At 45.7% G+C, this 16,405-nt stretch overlaps 1 protein-coding gene across 1 annotated transcript in view; it reads right to left on the reverse strand.

Annotated features, from left to right (window-relative positions):
* The window catches only part of NWD1 (NACHT and WD repeat domain containing 1), a gene marked incomplete at both ends in the record, with an annotated part of 38,953 nt that overhangs the window by 16,817 nt on the left and 5,731 nt on the right, over positions 1-16,405 (reverse strand). Inside the window, 5 exons of the mRNA XM_081939928.1 lie at positions 2,551-2,715; positions 5,239-5,356; positions 6,687-6,831; positions 6,914-7,117; positions 12,303-13,554. Coding sequence (XP_081796054.1) covers positions 2,551-2,715; positions 5,239-5,356; positions 6,687-6,831; positions 6,914-7,117; positions 12,303-13,554 — 1,884 coding nt within the window. The remainder of the gene's footprint in view (positions 1-2,550; positions 2,716-5,238; positions 5,357-6,686; positions 6,832-6,913; positions 7,118-12,302; positions 13,555-16,405) is intronic.

Genomic DNA, 16,405 nt, shown 5'->3' on the forward strand with positions numbered 1-16,405 from the left:
TCCACTCTAATCGAGGCATCTGGGCATCCATATGACCCAGTGGTGAAATTCATTTTTTAAAACTACTGGTTCTGTGAGTGTGGCTTGGTCGGCGTGGCAGGGGAAGGATACTGCAAAATATCCATTCCCTCCCCACTCTGGGCCAGAGCTGGTATTTGCCGGTTCTCCAAACTACTCAAACTTTCCGCTACCAGTTCTCGGGAACCTGTCAGAACCTGCTGGATTTCACCCCTGATATGGCCACCATACAAAGAGTTTGCGGTACAATGCTTTTTTTTTTTTCTAAGATGAAGGGGGAAAAGAGGAATAATCATTATGATCTGTTAGGCAAACGGACTACTCTACCTTTAGGGAATCCAGGTAGCGTTCGGCACAGAGGTCCTCCAGGCGGATGGAAAAATCCAGAGCGAGGGATGAGGACAGGATGAGGCCATGCACCAAACCAGCTCTCACACTGCCCACACACATTCCCAATGATCTTAGGGTAGGATGGCCTGAGGGAAAACAGCCGTGCCAATATCTCCATGTAGATCATGCTCACTTCTGCAGAGGGAGAAAGATAGGAGATGCAGAACCGTGTTCTGTGTGAGTTCTGTTAGCTGAGAAAGAGATTCGGATTTTAGTGAAAGCCTAGCCCTAGCCCATCTCAGTGGCGGTCCCAAAGGTGCTTTTTTTTCAAGAGGCAACTGCCTTGTTTTTCTTTGAAGACATTTTGCTTCTCATCCAAGAAGCTTCTTCAGCTTTGACTGGATGGTGGGGAATGGAAGGATTTATATTGTTCCATGTATATATAAATCCTTCCATTCCCCACCATCCAGTCAGGCAGCTGGTCATTTGCATTGTTTTAGAAGGGATTTGGGCCATTACTTCCTCTAAAAAGATGCAAATGACTAGCTGCCTGCAAGGAATATACATTCTTCCATTCCCCACTATCCTGTCAGAACTCAAGAAGCTTCTTGAATGAGAAGCAAAACGTCTTCAAAAGAAAAGAAAAAACAAGAAGGTCCAGTTGCCTCCTGAAAAAGCACCTTCCTCCCTTTTGGTTTCCAAAGGAAAACAGGTGTTTTGGTTTCCAAACAGAAAACAGGAAGTAACCTAAGCTCTATTACCTCTAGTAACTTGAGATCCTTTACCTGTATATTTACAGCATCTGTGACTAATGCATTAGTCTCTCATACCTTCTGAGATATATAAATAAGAATGCATCCCTTTGTTATATGGGGTCTTTCTCAATATTGCTGCTACATGAGCATTGCAGTAATTCTTTTTTTTTTATATAAACAAGTTTTATTGGTTGTTTTTTTAAATTTACAAGGGAAAAGGTAGTGGAAAAGGTATACAAATTTTGGCAGTTGCAAGGTGTGGTAGGCGCCCCCTCCCTCCATACTCATAGTGTACATCTAAGTACAAATCATTAATACATAGTAGTATATAGTCAGCTTATTAATTCCATTGGTACTTTCGATCAGTTTATGTCAAAAAGATTTTCTTATTCATTTTTGTGATCTGAGCTTTCTTGGTATCGCCCCATCTCCCCCCGCCGACAGAGCTCCGGCCCCTCCCGTGTCCTGCATGTCTGTTATAGGATCTTCTGTTTTTTCTAGGTGTGTTTTGTTTTTTTCCATAAAGGCCTGTGCCTCTATGGGTGTATTGATTCTAATTCTTGTCTCCTCCCAGAATATTAACATAGAGCATTGCAGTAATTCTTGATTATTTGATTCCATAGCAATCGGTTTAATTAAACGGATGTGGCTAGCCTTTGTGTTGAAATGAATAGATGCAAAGTCCAATATCCAATAAACTTCCAATATCTAAGAGGCTGCCATAAAAAATAGGAGGAGGGTTAATCTGAAGGCAGGACAAGAAGCAGTGGATGGAAACTAATCAAGCAGAGAAGCAACCTAGAACTAAAGACAAATAACAGTGAGAACAATTAATCAGGGGGAAAAGGGGGGGGGGGGAACCAAGAAAGTCCAGTTGCCTCCTGAAAAAGCACCTTTGGGACAACCATGACCTGCAGGACTGAGAATCTCTACATACCAAAAGGAAGAAATAAGGCAATAAACCAGGGAGGAAAATATATTCCTTAAATCAACCTTGGGAATACCAGACACCAAAATGAAAAACACTTCCAAATGCATCTTATTATTCTAATAAGATAACAAATGTTGGCGTTATATCTCTAAATATCAACTTGATCTAATTGATTCTATTCATTGAAGAACTGATTTTCCCCACACTGCCATTGGCAGCATTGTTGACTAGACTGGGAGCCATGGTGATGCAGTGGTTAGAATGTAGTACTGCAAGCAAACTCTGACCTTAGCCAGGAGTTCGATCCTGACCGGCTCAAGGTTAACTCAGCTTTCCATCCTTCTGAGGCCGGTAAAATGAGGATCCAGATTGTTTGGGGCAATATGTGGACGTTGTAAACTGCTCTATGGAGCAAAATGTAAGCCTAAGTGGTATTGCTATTGCTAGACTAGAAATTGACTAGACAAGGTTCTTGGGAGTTGTTCCTCAATAGCAAGGTTGACAGTGATTATCTACCTCCATGGATCTGTGTGCTATCCACAAGAGGATGCAGAAGCAGGAAAGTCTCTTGCAGGAGATGCAGCTCTGGGCAGTTGATCTGGGCAAGGCACATGGCAAAATCAGCAGTCAAGCTCTCTATGCCAGTGGAAGTCACTCTGCAGATGATCCAGTTCATGTTCCCTGATGGGAAAAGAAAACAGTGGGGAGGACATGCAGACAATGAATAGAACAGAATAACAGAGTTGGAAGGGACCTTGAAGGTCTTCTAGTCTAACCCCCTGCTTAGGCAGGAAATCCTATACCGTTTCAGACAAATAGCTATCCAACATCTTCTTAAAGACTTCCAATGTTGGGGCATTCACAACTTCTGGAGGCAAGCTGTTCCATTGATTAATTGTTCTGTCAGGAAACTTCTCCTTAGTTCTAAATTGCTTCTCTCCTTGATTAGTTTCCACCCATTGCTTCTTGTTCTACCCTCAGGTGCCTTGGAGAATAGCTTGACTCCCTCTTCTTTGTGGCAACCCCTGCGATATTGGAACACTGCTATCATGTCTCCCCTAGTCCTTCCTTTCATTAAACTAGACATATCCAGTTCCTGCAACTGTTCTTCATACAGTCCTTTTTAAATTGCAATCTTATTATGGGGTATTTTAAATGGCTAATTTTAGTATTATCATCATGATGTATTTAACTGTTACCTCCTCCGTGTATGTATATGTATGTGTATGTGTGCTTGTACATGTTTATAGGTATTATGTATGTTTTTATTGTACGCCGCCCCGAGTCCCTTGTGGAGAGGGAGCGGCTAACAAATTAAATTATTATTATTATTATTATTATTATTATTATTATTATTATTATTATTATTATTATTATTATTATTATTACAGTATGTTTTCGCCTCCAGTGCCCTAATCATCTTTGTTGCTCTTCTCTGCACTCTTTTTAGAGTATCCACATCTTTTCTACATCGTGGCGACCAAAACTGAATGCAATATTCCAAGTGTGGTCTTACCAAGGCATTATAAAGTGGTCTTCATTCTATCTCTCTGTTTATGCAGCTATAACTGGGTTGGCTTTTTTGGCAGCTGCTGCACACTGCTGGCTCATATTTGAATGGTTGTCCGCTAGGATTCCAAGATCCCTTTCACAATTACTACTGTTGAGCAAGGTACCACCTATACTGTACCTGTGCATTTCGTTTTTTTCTTGCCTAAATGTAGAACTTTACTCTTTCCACCATTGAATTTCATGAGAACATCAAAAAAGTAACCAGAGCAAGGAAGACCTATAGGAGGAAGAATCAAAAATCAAAGAAACCTTGACTAGCTTGACCAGGATCCTAAGATGTTGCAACAAAAAGCAAAGAAAAGCAAAGTGGAAAATAATCCACCTTGATGAAAATATTTCTTTCAGATTCTTAAAGAGACTTCCAACTAGGGGTCACCCAAGTTGTACAGCGGTATGGTTGGTTGTGGTTCAGTGTATACATTGTACACAATGTGTATCCTGTACATCGTACTGATTGACCTACCTATGACTTGTTTAATAATTTATAATTGTCTAGGTAACACACCAAATGCTAAATCATAAACTGTATAAGCTTAAGCCAGACAAATTGCATTATACAAATAGCATGTTTGAGAGAAACCAGCCAATTACAGTTTGTTCAATGAGCCATAATTGTGGACTAGTATCATACGTGAATCTCACAAAGTTCTTGTCAAACAACATTACATTTACATGAAAAAAATGCTCAAATAGGGTTCAATTATCTAGACAGGTTGATCTATTTTATATCTATTTAGCAGTTTTCTGAACAAGGAATGCTAGGGAGGAGGCAACGCTATACCACTTCTGAGACACGGTGCCCCCCAAAAAACCCCTCCAGGGACTTTTTTAGGTGAGAATCAGACATAATTTAACATTGTTTAAAAGCAATCTTTTCTACAGTTCAACACATTTTGGAATAAACTGGGGCTTCTTTAGGGACAAACCACCCTCTTCTGCAAGATTTGAAAACCTGGCTCTGCCAGTTAGCCTGGGGCGCCAATGGGGAAACATCTCACTGGAGATGGTTAATACATTAATAACAAATCCCACCTCCCTCTCTGTTCATCCTACTCTCTCCCTCCTCATCTTTTAGTTATAATATATTCTTGGAATATGCTGAATTTTGTATTGCATATATAGTACTTCTGAAGAAATATAACTGGGCATAGATTTTTTTTTCCTCATAGGAAATGGGTTTACCAACTACTTCCCCTTCTTTTCCTGGGTCACAATTTGCTCCTTGTTTAGTCTACCAAGGCAATAGGCATTCCCACAAAGTGTAGGAAACTTTGTGGAGTGTAAGATAAAGGTAAAGGTTCCCCTTGCACATATGTGCTAGTTGTTTCCGACTCTAGGGAGCGGTGCTCATCTCCGTTTCAAAGCCAAAGAGCATCTCCGTGGTCATGTGGCTGGCATGACTAAACACCGAAGGCGCATGGAGTGCCGTTACCTTCCCACCAAAGGTGGTTCCTATTTTTCTACTTGCATTTTTTACATGCTTTCGAACTGCTAGGTTGGCAGAAGCTGGGACAAGTAACAGGAGCTCACTGCATTAACGCGGCGCTAGGGATTCGAACCGTTGAACTGCCGACCTTTCTGATCGACAAGCTCAGCGTTTGTAGGTCTGCTTAAAGGATCAGGAACTCTTACCCAAAATATCTCTTTGCAACTCCTCAAACAGACCTGCCTGTAGCAAATGGAAAGGCAGCTCGCTCAATTTCCTCTGGTTTGCAAGGGTGCTGGAGAACCAAAGCGGCTGAGGAATCACCTAGATAAAAGGAATCAACATTTGACTTTGACTTTTCTAACATCCACAAATCCAACTTCTTATGTCAGGGGTGTCCAAACTTGAGAACTTTAAGACTTGTGGACTTCAATTCCCAGAATTCCCCAGCCAGCATGGCTGGCTGGGGAATTCTGGGAGTTGAAGTCCACAAGTCTTAAAGTTCTCAAGTTTGGACACCCCTGTCTTATGTGCAATGAATCAAACCAAGGCACACTTTCCAGCCATTAAGTATTGGTATAAGCAATGCAAATAACATTTTTATTCCTTTCTTCTGACTTGATGAGTTTATGTTGCCCTATGGCAGAGTTTCAACCTTCAGCCTCCAAACTCTTTCTTTTTGCGGTGGCTCAGAGCTCCTTTATAAAGGTAAATATTAAGAGCACATTTGTAAATAATGGCTAGCTTTTGGTAAAAGGTGGGAAACAGATTAAAAATATAACATGGCCCCTAAAATAATATTCAGATGTTTAAAAATGTAACGAATGATCTTCCCAAAAACTAAGCCCCCAGAAGAAAACCATAGAAAATCTCAGCTTTATTTGTTTGTTTGTTTGTTTGCAAAATTTATTGGCTGCCCATTTTACTTCAAGGTAATTCTGGGTGGCTTTCAAACATGAAAAGATAAAATCTACATAAACTAAAAACATAAATCAGTTAATACAAAAAGCCAAACCCTATGACCTAATTAAAAGGTGGGGAGGGCAGGAGCAGGATGGGGTGGAGGTAGGATCTATCAATCACCTCCACTGCAATGCTTCTCCATTACCTATATGCAAGATAGGGGTGCCAAAGTTTTGAATCTCCAAGTTCTCTTAAATTCCTCTTAAAAAGAAATCAAAGGCCCTCTGCACCAAATGTTCCTCACTTCTCTTCTATATAACTCCTGCCTTGATTTATTTTACTTTATTATTTTATCTGAGAATAAAGCCCACCAAGTTCTTTGGGGCTTAATTATGAGTAAAATTTATGATGCTGCACTACAAGAGTCTGATCTTACTCTATCTCTTTCCATAATCTTTGTTGACATTACAATTCCCAAAATTATGGCCGCTGAAATACGGAAAGAAGCTCCAGTCATACAATTTCTACCAGACCCAACAAAACCAAGTCATTTTCCAGATAAATAGAGCTAATGTTGATGGGTTTTTCAATAACCTTTACTGGACTTCTCTTCCTTCTTCTCCAGGAAACTCCCAGGAAGTGCTACTGTCTTGGGTCTCCCAACCATCCATCTCTCCATCCATCCATCCATTCATCTATCCATCCATCTCTTCCTCAGTTTCTAGAAGTTCACCTTCCTATCAAAGCTCACAGGCTTGTTGGAGGATGGCAGCTGGATGGGTTTCTTCATGCCCCAGCTCCATGTTCCCCTGAAATAATCTGCCAGGAGCAGGTGACGCTTGATCCTTTCTTCTGGCATGGACAGGTAGCGTTGCTCCACAGCACCAGCCAACTCCCTGCACGGAGGAAGAGATGTCAAAACTGACGTCTGCTTTTTCACCATCTCAGCCACCTTGGAATGAAAGCATGAGGACTGACCTGTGGGCAAAACCCATCAGCACAAAGCCATCTGCCCACCGGTCCTCCAGCCACAGAGCCAGATCCTGGTATAACTGGGCCCACAGCAGGGGTGGAAAGCGGAGGGTCGCCTTGCCTGGAGGAGGATGAATCCGATAAATCTCAGCGAGAACCTCATTGTCAAGGGACAAGATATCTTTTTGCTCTGCTTCTGAGAGCCCATGCCTGTGGAAAGGGCAGAGGGAGAAGCAAACAGGTAGGCATCTGTTAGTCCTCTCTTTCCTTAGCAGGTAACTGGGGAGGGACATGGACAGACTGCTAAAAATAATTCCCTTTTAGTGCCCTTATTTATAATGACTCTCAGTAGTCCTTGACCTACAACCATTTGTTTAGCAACTGTTCAAATTTACAACAGCCTGAAAACAGTAACTTATAACCAGTCCTCGCACTTATGACTGTTGCAGTGTCCCCCATGATTACGCAATCAAAATTTAGGCGTATTTATTATGATGGTTGCAGCATCCTGGGGTCCTGTGGGCTCCATTTGCGACATTCCCAGATAGCTTCCAACAAGTATAGTCAACAGCGGATTTGCTTAATGATCGCATGATTCACTTAACAACTGCAGTGATTCATTTAACAACCGTGGCAAAAAAATAGGTTTCAAAATCGGGTACAACACACTTAACAACTTCCTTGCTTAGCAGCAGAAAAGCTAGTTCCAATTGTGGTTGTAAGCTGATGGCTACCTGTATCAGTTTCGAGGTATCTCTACCATAGACCTCCAAATGACTGAATGGGTGGCGAATGAAGGCTTGCTAGAAGAAAATTGTTTCCTAGCTTTCTCCTTGTGTGATATTGATGAAGACTTTACTGACAGGAAGCTAATATAGATAGGATGAACAGGATGGAGAGGGGGGAATAGATAGATAGATAGATAGATAGATGGATGGATGGATGGATGGATGGATGGATGGATGGATGGATGGATGGATAGATAGATAGATAGATAGATAGATAGATGATGATAGATAGATAGATAGATAGATAGATAGATAGATAGATAGATAGATAGATAGATACCGGTAGATATAGATAGATGAGAGAGAGAGAGAAAGAGAGATTTAGGATTGAATTTGCTTTTTTGGCTGCCGATTAGATAGATAGATAGATATTTATTTTTATTTTATTTATTTTCTTCACATTTCTAGACCGCCCCCTCTCCCAAAAAGGACTCGGGGCGGTGTACAGTCCACATAACGAGCAATAAGTATCAAATACAAATATAAATACAGATATAAATACACATAAGGAGGAGGTTAAAAATTTAAAAGAACTGTACGGAAGAATATAAATATGGTTCTAAAAACCCTAAAATCAGTTAAATTTAAAACCGTACCCTATAAATAACCAGGTAAGAATATGTTTCCAGGAGGTAACAGTTGTCACAATTATAATTATGCCAGGCCAGCTAATCGAAACAGGTGAGTCTTCAATTTTTGTCGGAAGGAGCGGAAGTCTGTGGTGGTTCTGATATCGGGGGGGAGGTCATTCCAGAGGGTTGGGCCCATCACAGAGAAGGCCCTACTCCTTGGCGCCGCCCGCTGGCATTGCCTAGTGGACGGCACCTGGAGAAGTCCCTCCCTGTGAGAGCGAATTGGCCGCAGGGATGTATGTGGGAGGATGCGATCCCGCAAGTAACTAGGTCCTATGCCATGGAGCGCTTTAAAGATGGTAATCAGGACCTTGAAACGCACCCGAAAAACTACAGGTAGCCAGTGCAGCTCGCGCAGGAGTGGTGTTACATGGGAGTATCTAGAGCTCCCCATGACAACCCGCACGGCTGCATTCTGGACTAGCTGCAGTCTCCGGGCGCGTCCCAAGGGAAGCCCCATGTAGAGAGCGTTACAGTAGTCTAGGCGAGACGTCACCAGCGCATGAGTGACTGTGCATAGGGCATCTCAATCCAGAAGGGGGCGCAATTGGCGCACCAGGCGAACCTGGTGGAACACCCCCCTTGCCACGGCTGCCACATGGTCATCCATTGACAGCCGGGCATCTAGGAGGACACCCAAATTGTGCGCCCGTTCCACAGGGGGCAATTGCTCGCCCCCTATGGCCAGCGATGGGGTCAGCTGGCTGAACCGAGGCGCCGGTAGCCACAGCCACTCAGTCTTGGAGGGGTTGAGTTTGAGTCTGTTGTCCCCCATCCAGACCCCGACGGCTTCCAAACACCGGGACATCACTTCAACAGCCTCGTTGGGGTGGCTCGGGGTTGAAATGTACAGCTGAGTGTCGTCAGCGTACAGATGGTATTCAACCCCAAAACCACGGATGATCTCGCCCAGCGGCTTCACGTATGCATTGAACAGAAGGGGCGAGAGGACCGACCCCTGCGGCACTCCACAAGAGACTGGCCTCAGGGTCGATCTCTGCCCCCCCATCAACACATATTGCATCCGGCCGGAGAGGTAGGAGCCGAACCACCGCAAAACGGTGCCTCCGACTCCCATCCCCTCCAGCCGGCGCAGTAGGATACCATGGTCGATGGTATCAAAAGCCGCTGAGAGGTCTAATAGGACCAGGATAGAGGAATAACCTCTATCTCTGGCCCTCCAGAGATCATCGACCAACGCGACCAAGGCTGTCTCTGTGCTGTGTCCGGGTCGGAAGCCGGACTGGCGTGGGTCTAGATAGTCGGATTCATCAAGGTGACGTGGAAATTGCTGCGCCACCACATTCTCAACAACCTTGGCCAGAACGGGTAGGTTGGAGACTGGACGATAATTAGCTAGCTCCATTGGGTCAAGCGAAGGCCCCTTGAGTAAGGGCCTCACCACCGCCTCTTTCAAGGCAGATGGTAAGGATCCCTCCCCCAACGAGGCATTCACCAGGCCCAGAAGCCAGCCTCGTGTCACCTCCCAGGATGCCAGTACCAACCAGGAGGGACACGGGTCCAATGAACATGTGGTGGGTCGCAGCCGTCCACGCAACCTGTCCAAATCCTTGGGGGCAACAGAGTCAAACTCCTCCCAGAGTGGATTCACAAGACTCGCTGTTGACGGCCCGTCCAGACCACTGGAGGGGGCCCATCCGCTTCGGATCTCAGCGACTTTGTTCTGTAGATATACTCCAAACTCCTCTGCTCTTCCCTGTAAGGGTGCACCCCGCGTCTCCTGAACCAAGAGGGAGCGGGTCACCCTAAACAGGGCGGCAGGGCGGTTATCCGCAGACGCAATAAGAGCGGCGCAATGTCTACGTTTGGCCGCTCTCAATGCCACAAGGTAGGTCCGTAAATAGGCTCTTACCTGTGTTCGGTCAGACTCGGAGTGTGAGGACCTCCACCTGCTCTCTAGACGTCTTCTATGGCGCTTCATCACCCTGAGCTCCTCGGTATACCAAGGTGCCCGGGTGAGTCGCTGCCGTAGGAGAGGTCGCAAAGGCGCAACCCGGTCCAAGGCCCCAGCCGCCGCCCTATTCCAGGCGGCCACTAGGTCCTCTGACCGAGCGCGGGTCAGGGCTACAGGTAATGGCCCAAGCTCCGTCTGGAACCTATCTGGTTCCATCAGGCGCTTGGGGCGGTACCAGCTTGGACGAACTGGCTCCGCCTCCTCGCGGTGGGGGGTAGCGCCAGGGAAGTCTAGCCAGAGACATGAGTGATCTGACCATGACAGGGGGGTAATATCTAAATCCCCTATTCCCAGATCACTCGTCCACTGCTCAGATACAAAAACAAGGTCCAGTGTGTGACCACCTTCATGTGTGGGGCCCTGAATTAGTTGGGTCAGGCCCATGGCTGTCATGGAAGCCATGAACTCCCGAGCTACCTCGGATGCTGCTCCCGTCGACGGCAGGTTGAAGTCCCCCATAACTAAAAGTTTGGGGATCTCCACTGCCGTCTCCGAGATCAGCTCGAGGAGCTCGGGCAGGGCTGCTGACGTATAGCGAGGAGCCAAGTATACAATCAGCAAACCCCACTGCCTCCCTGGGCCCCATTTCACACCAAGTGACTCACACCCGGATATCTGAGGAACAGTGAACTCCCTCGGCTCTAGACCATCCCGTATAACTACCGCCACCCCTCCACCTTTACCCAGGGCCCGAGGCTGATGGAATTCATGGAAACCTGGTGGGCACATTTCCACGAGGGGTAAACCACCCTCGTGACCCAACCAGGTCTCCGTTATTCCTGCAAGGTCCAGCTCCCCCTCAGAGATCAACTCATTAATGAGGGGGGCCTTATTGGTCACGGACCTTGCATTGCAAAGCATCAGCCGCAGGCCCTGTCTCTGTAGTTCCCGACCACCTAGGTTGCGGGGGTTGGTACAAACGACCGGGCGTAGCCAGCAGCCACGGTCTCCCAACTGACCTTGTGATCTTCTCTTGTCCTCGCATCCCCCCCTCCCCGCGACCGTTGCAATAAAACAACCCTCTACTGGAATAGCTTGTTCCCTCACCCCCCCCCCCATTCCGCTCACTTCCTTCCTGGACTCACCTGTTCGTCTGGCACTGGCTTCCCTCCTGGCCTGGTTATCCCCCCCCCTTCCCAGAACCCCCAAAAACAATATAAAACATTTAGCTAAAAAGCCCCTCAGCTTCCTCTTCTTCCGATAGATAGATAGATAGATAGATAGATAGATAGATAGATAGATAGATAGGATGGATAGAAGATAGATAGATAGATAGATAGATAGATAGATAGATAGATAGATAGATGATAGATAGATAGATAGATAGATAGATAGATAGATAGATAGATAGATAGATAGATAGATAGATAGATAGATATGAGAGAGAGAGAGAGATTTAGGATTGAATTTGCTTTTTTGGCTGCCGATTAGATAGATAGATAGATAGATAGATAGATAGATAGATAGATAGATAGATAGATGGATGGATGGATGGATGGATGGATGGATGGATGGATGGATGGATGGATGGATGGATGGATGGGAGAGAGAGAGAGAGAGAGAGAGAGAGAGAGAGAGAGATGAGAGAGAGAGAGAGAGAGAGATGGACCAATAAATGATAGATAAAGAAACATAAACATAGACAAATATTCTAAATGTAACTGAAGTGGAACAAATGCTTTTTTAATGCTCTCCATTAAAGTAAAGAAATCCTCCCTGGGGATTTAATGGAAGTATGAAACACAAAGGTAGGTTGGGAATTAACGGCAAGAAATTGGTGATAAATAGGATGTACTGTATATGTGCTGACCCTGGCCATTTTATCATGAAACGAAATGCTAAAAGTCACTACATCCCACCCCTGCGGATTTTATCTGGAATTCTCTTCTCTCTCCACAGAACCTGGACAATTTCCTCAAGCTACCACTAACACTCCCCTTTATTGTCAATGGTATCCTTCTATTGTAACTTCTGCCAATGGCGACACAAGTCGTACTCACCGGGCACAGGCAAGATAGCCAAATACATGTGCTACTAAGACAGGGCCATGCACCGCTTCCAGGTGGTCACACAAGCGATGCACAAACTCTGAGACTGTAGACGATACGGCGGGTGCTGCAAGTAGAACATAGGAAGTCCAATGCTGGGCTTGTCTTATGGCCAGGTCCACTGGCAGAGCATATCCACCCTTTGCAAAGCTTTGGAGGAACAACTCCTGCTGGACAGGCCTCAGCATACGCCCTGCGGATGCCAAAGCTTTGGAGAGAATCCCCGCCACTTGCTCTTGAGAAAGAGGCCCCATCTCAAAATAATCCTCTGGAGCCCCAGTCATCTTCTGCAGAACTTCACTTTCCTCCTGCAGCACAGTAAGAATCAGGTGTGTCTTTGGAGGACAGATTTTTGGCAACCAGAAGGCTCTCCGAGCATTTCTAGGCGTGTGTAGCTGCTCCATCGAATCAAGGAGCAGGACGAGGGACCGTGTGCCCTGGCAAGAAGCTGAAGAAAGCAGGCGGTGGAAGAGTAGGACTGGATTGCCAACTGGCTTGGTGTAAGCAGGGAAGCCCATGGCTAAGCAAACCTCTTGGCAGAGGCTGTGGAGAAGGCTGTTCCGCGTGGAACTATCCCGCGAAGTTCCCAGCAAACGAAGTATCACCACCGTTCCCTGATCCAGGGTGGCTTGTATGGCTTCACCTAAATGGTACAAGAGGGCTGTTTTGCCACATCCGGAGGGTCCATAGATGACAAGCGGGGAATGGGCTCGATGGTGGTTCTGTTTAATGCGCTGGCAAATGCGACCCAGCAGATCCTGCTGCCAGCAGAAAGCCTGGCTGTGTTTTTGACCGAGGGCCATGTGATGTGTGAGCTCCCGAATCAGCTCAGGTGGCTTCCCAAGATTTTGTTCTTGGGACCGCAGGCTCCTGAGCACATGATGGTTGGTGGCAGCAATGAATTGGTCACAGAAATCCTTCAAATACTTGGGCCAGGGCTTGTGCCGGATGGACGCGGGTCTTATCTCATATGGAATCCTGTGAACCTTAATCAGCTCAGGACACCTGCTTACGATGTTTGCCTTCAGATCTGCTAACTGTTGCGGTTCTTCAGGGTGCAGCTCACCACCAACTTCATCTGTGCCCAGTCGTGAGTCCACTCTATCTGATGTGGGCATGTCCACTTCTGTGAAGAACACCATGGTACTTTGGCCATCGCATTCACCTGATCTGAAGAGGCCAGCCTCAATTTCCTGGTATATCTCTACAAAAAGATTGTGAAGATATGAATATGGACTTCAGAAGGCCTAAGCAACTAAAGGTAAAGGTAAAGATTCCCCTCGCACATATGTGCTAGTTGTTTCCGACTCTAGGGGGCAGTGCCCATCTCCGTTTCAAAGCCAAAGAGCCAGCGCTGTCCGAAGACGTCTCCGTGGTCATGTGGCCGGCATGACTAACACCTAAGGTGCACGGAACGTTGTTACCTTCCCACCAATTTCCTATTTTTCTATCTGCATTTTTTTAATGTGCTTTCGAACTGCTAGGTTGGCAGAAGCTGGGACAAATAACAGGAGCTCACTCTACTACGTGGCACTAGGGATTCGAACCACCAAACTGCCAACCTTTTAATCGACAAGCTCAGCGTCTTAGCCACTGAGCCACCCCAAGCAACTACTACCATAGAACTAAGGAAGCCCCGGACAAGAGTTGCAGTGGTTGATGTAGAACCCCAGTGAAGTTCGTTTAGCTGCTATCTGCAAGACTTCTCTTCCCATTGAAAGTCCTCTTTCACTTTACCCCCTTGCCCCAATCCTTTCTTCCTACCAACACGATCCATCTTTACCTAACTTGCCAATGGGAAGTTTCAGTGAAAGGCTGAAGGACAGATTGCTTTCTGTGTATGAAGATCATCCACCATGTGAGTATACATCCCTTCGGCCCCATACATCCCTTCGGCCGATTCGCTCTCACAGAGAGGGACTCCTCCGGGTGCTGTCCACTAGGCAATGCCAGCGGGCGACGCCCAAGAGTAGGGCCTTCTCTGTGATGGGCCCGACCCTCTGGAATGACCTCCCCCCGGATATCAGAACTACCACCGACCTCCGCTCCTTCCGTAAGAAGCTTAAAACCCACCTGTTCAATTTAGCCGGCCTGGCCTAACTCCCAATTTTAGTCCCTCAAGCCTGCATTTTAAAATTTTTAGGGGTATGTTTTTTAGTTGATTTTAACTTTTACCATTCTGTACAGCTGTATTAGGTTTAATTCGTTTTTAAGGGTATAGGGTATTTATCTTTTGTATTTGTTTTTAATGAGATGCCTGTATACCAGCCCGAGTCCCTTCGGGGAGAGGGGGCGGTCTATAAATCTTGAAAAATAAATAAAATAAATAAATAAATAAAATATACATTGGGGGTGATGGTAGCTGGCTTCTCCGTCCACCATTTGATTGCTTTAATGGCAGCATTCCAACAAGGAGGTAGAGCACGTGGTGGGATTCAAATTTTTTTACTACCTGTTCTGTGGGCGTGGCTTGGTGGGTGTGGCATGGTTTGATGAGCATGGCAGGGGAAGGATACTATAAAATCTCTATTCCCTCCCCACTCCAGGGGAAGGTTACTGAAAAATCCCCATTCCCTCCCCACTCCAGGGGAAGGTTACTGCAAACTCCCCATTTCCTCCCGATCAGCTGGGACTTGGGAGGCAGAGAATAGATGGAGGCGGGGCCAGCCAGAAGTGGTATTTACCGGTTCTCTGAACTACTCAAAATTTCTGCTACCGGTTCTCCAGAACTGGTCAGAACCTGCTGAATACCACCTCTGGTACAGCATCTCATTCTTGGCAGGTGCAGTAGTTTGTTAGATTAGGGGAGAAGGGGTATAAAGACAGATAGTCATCAACTTATGATCTCGATGGGGAGCGGAACCTCTGTTGCTAAGCAATGTTGAGTGAGATGTGGCTGATTTTGCAGCCTTTTTGACATAATTGTTAAGTGAATCACACAGCGGTTAAGGAAATTTGGATTTCCCCATTGATTTTGCTTGTTGGAAGCCCCCTGGGAAGGTTGCAAATGACAGTCATGTGATTCAGGAGGCGGCCATTGTAAGTACATGTTGGTTGCCAAGCACCCAAATTTGGATCATGTGACTGAGGACACTAAGACAGTGTGAGTACCCGTCATAGATCACGGTTTTTTCAGTGCCAGCATAACTTTGAACAGATTCAACAAAAATTCGTAAGTTGAGGACTACCTATGCATTTAGGCTCAAGAATGGGACGTTAACCTTCTAAGATAAAACCTGGAATTTTAAAATGTCTATCATAATATGTCTACTAAAATGTCTACTTTTGCAACTTTTCGTGGGCATTTAACAAAGCAAAAATAATGGCTTCATAAAAGGACGGTGGCTTTGCAGTTAAGAAGCTTTCACATGCATGCCTAAAAATGAAGAGCGTGGATGCCCTGTGAATTTACTTCTTTTTCTTCTTCTTTTGCCTGTGAGGAAGCAAGGATAATCTTTTTACAATGTGCTCAGAGTGGGACACTGACTAAGTTAGATTTTCTGCGTTTTCCTGTTGGCTCAAAGTGATCTCTGACTCTTGCTTCTCTTTTAAAAGCAACAGCGATGAAAAGAATTGCAAGGTGAGTCCTTCTGAAGGGTAGGGAAATGAGAACAATGGCAATGGGAGAAGTGCTGTTATTTTTTCCAAAGGAAAGAAAAGAGGGGAAGCAACAGGAAGGACAACGACTAGGCAACAAAATAAAATAAAAGAGAAAAAGGCAGATGGGGACTGATATTAGGGAATCTTTAGATGTTGTAGATCCATGTGGGTTTAGGACAACTTGGTGCAGCCAGCTCAGCTCACTGCAGCCAGCTCACTACCACTAAGTCGCCATTACCAACTCACCCCCAAGTCATTGCAGGACCACCAACACTTCCAATCTGCCACAGGGACAATACAGCTGGAGGGAGAGCCCAGCAGAGTGCAGAGTGGTGAGGGCGGCCAGCAGTTTCTCACTGGAGAGAAAGCCAAGCTGGCAGGCAAGCGGGCAGAGGGCAGAGCAGCAGTGGTGGTCGGGGGCTTCCCATTTTCACACCCCTGCCGCCGCTGCCATT

The sequence above is a fragment of the Natrix helvetica genome, assembly GCF_964273705.1.
Source record: "Natrix helvetica genome assembly, chromosome: 1".
Classification (NCBI taxonomy): Eukaryota; Metazoa; Chordata; class Lepidosauria; order Squamata; family Natricidae; genus Natrix; species Natrix helvetica.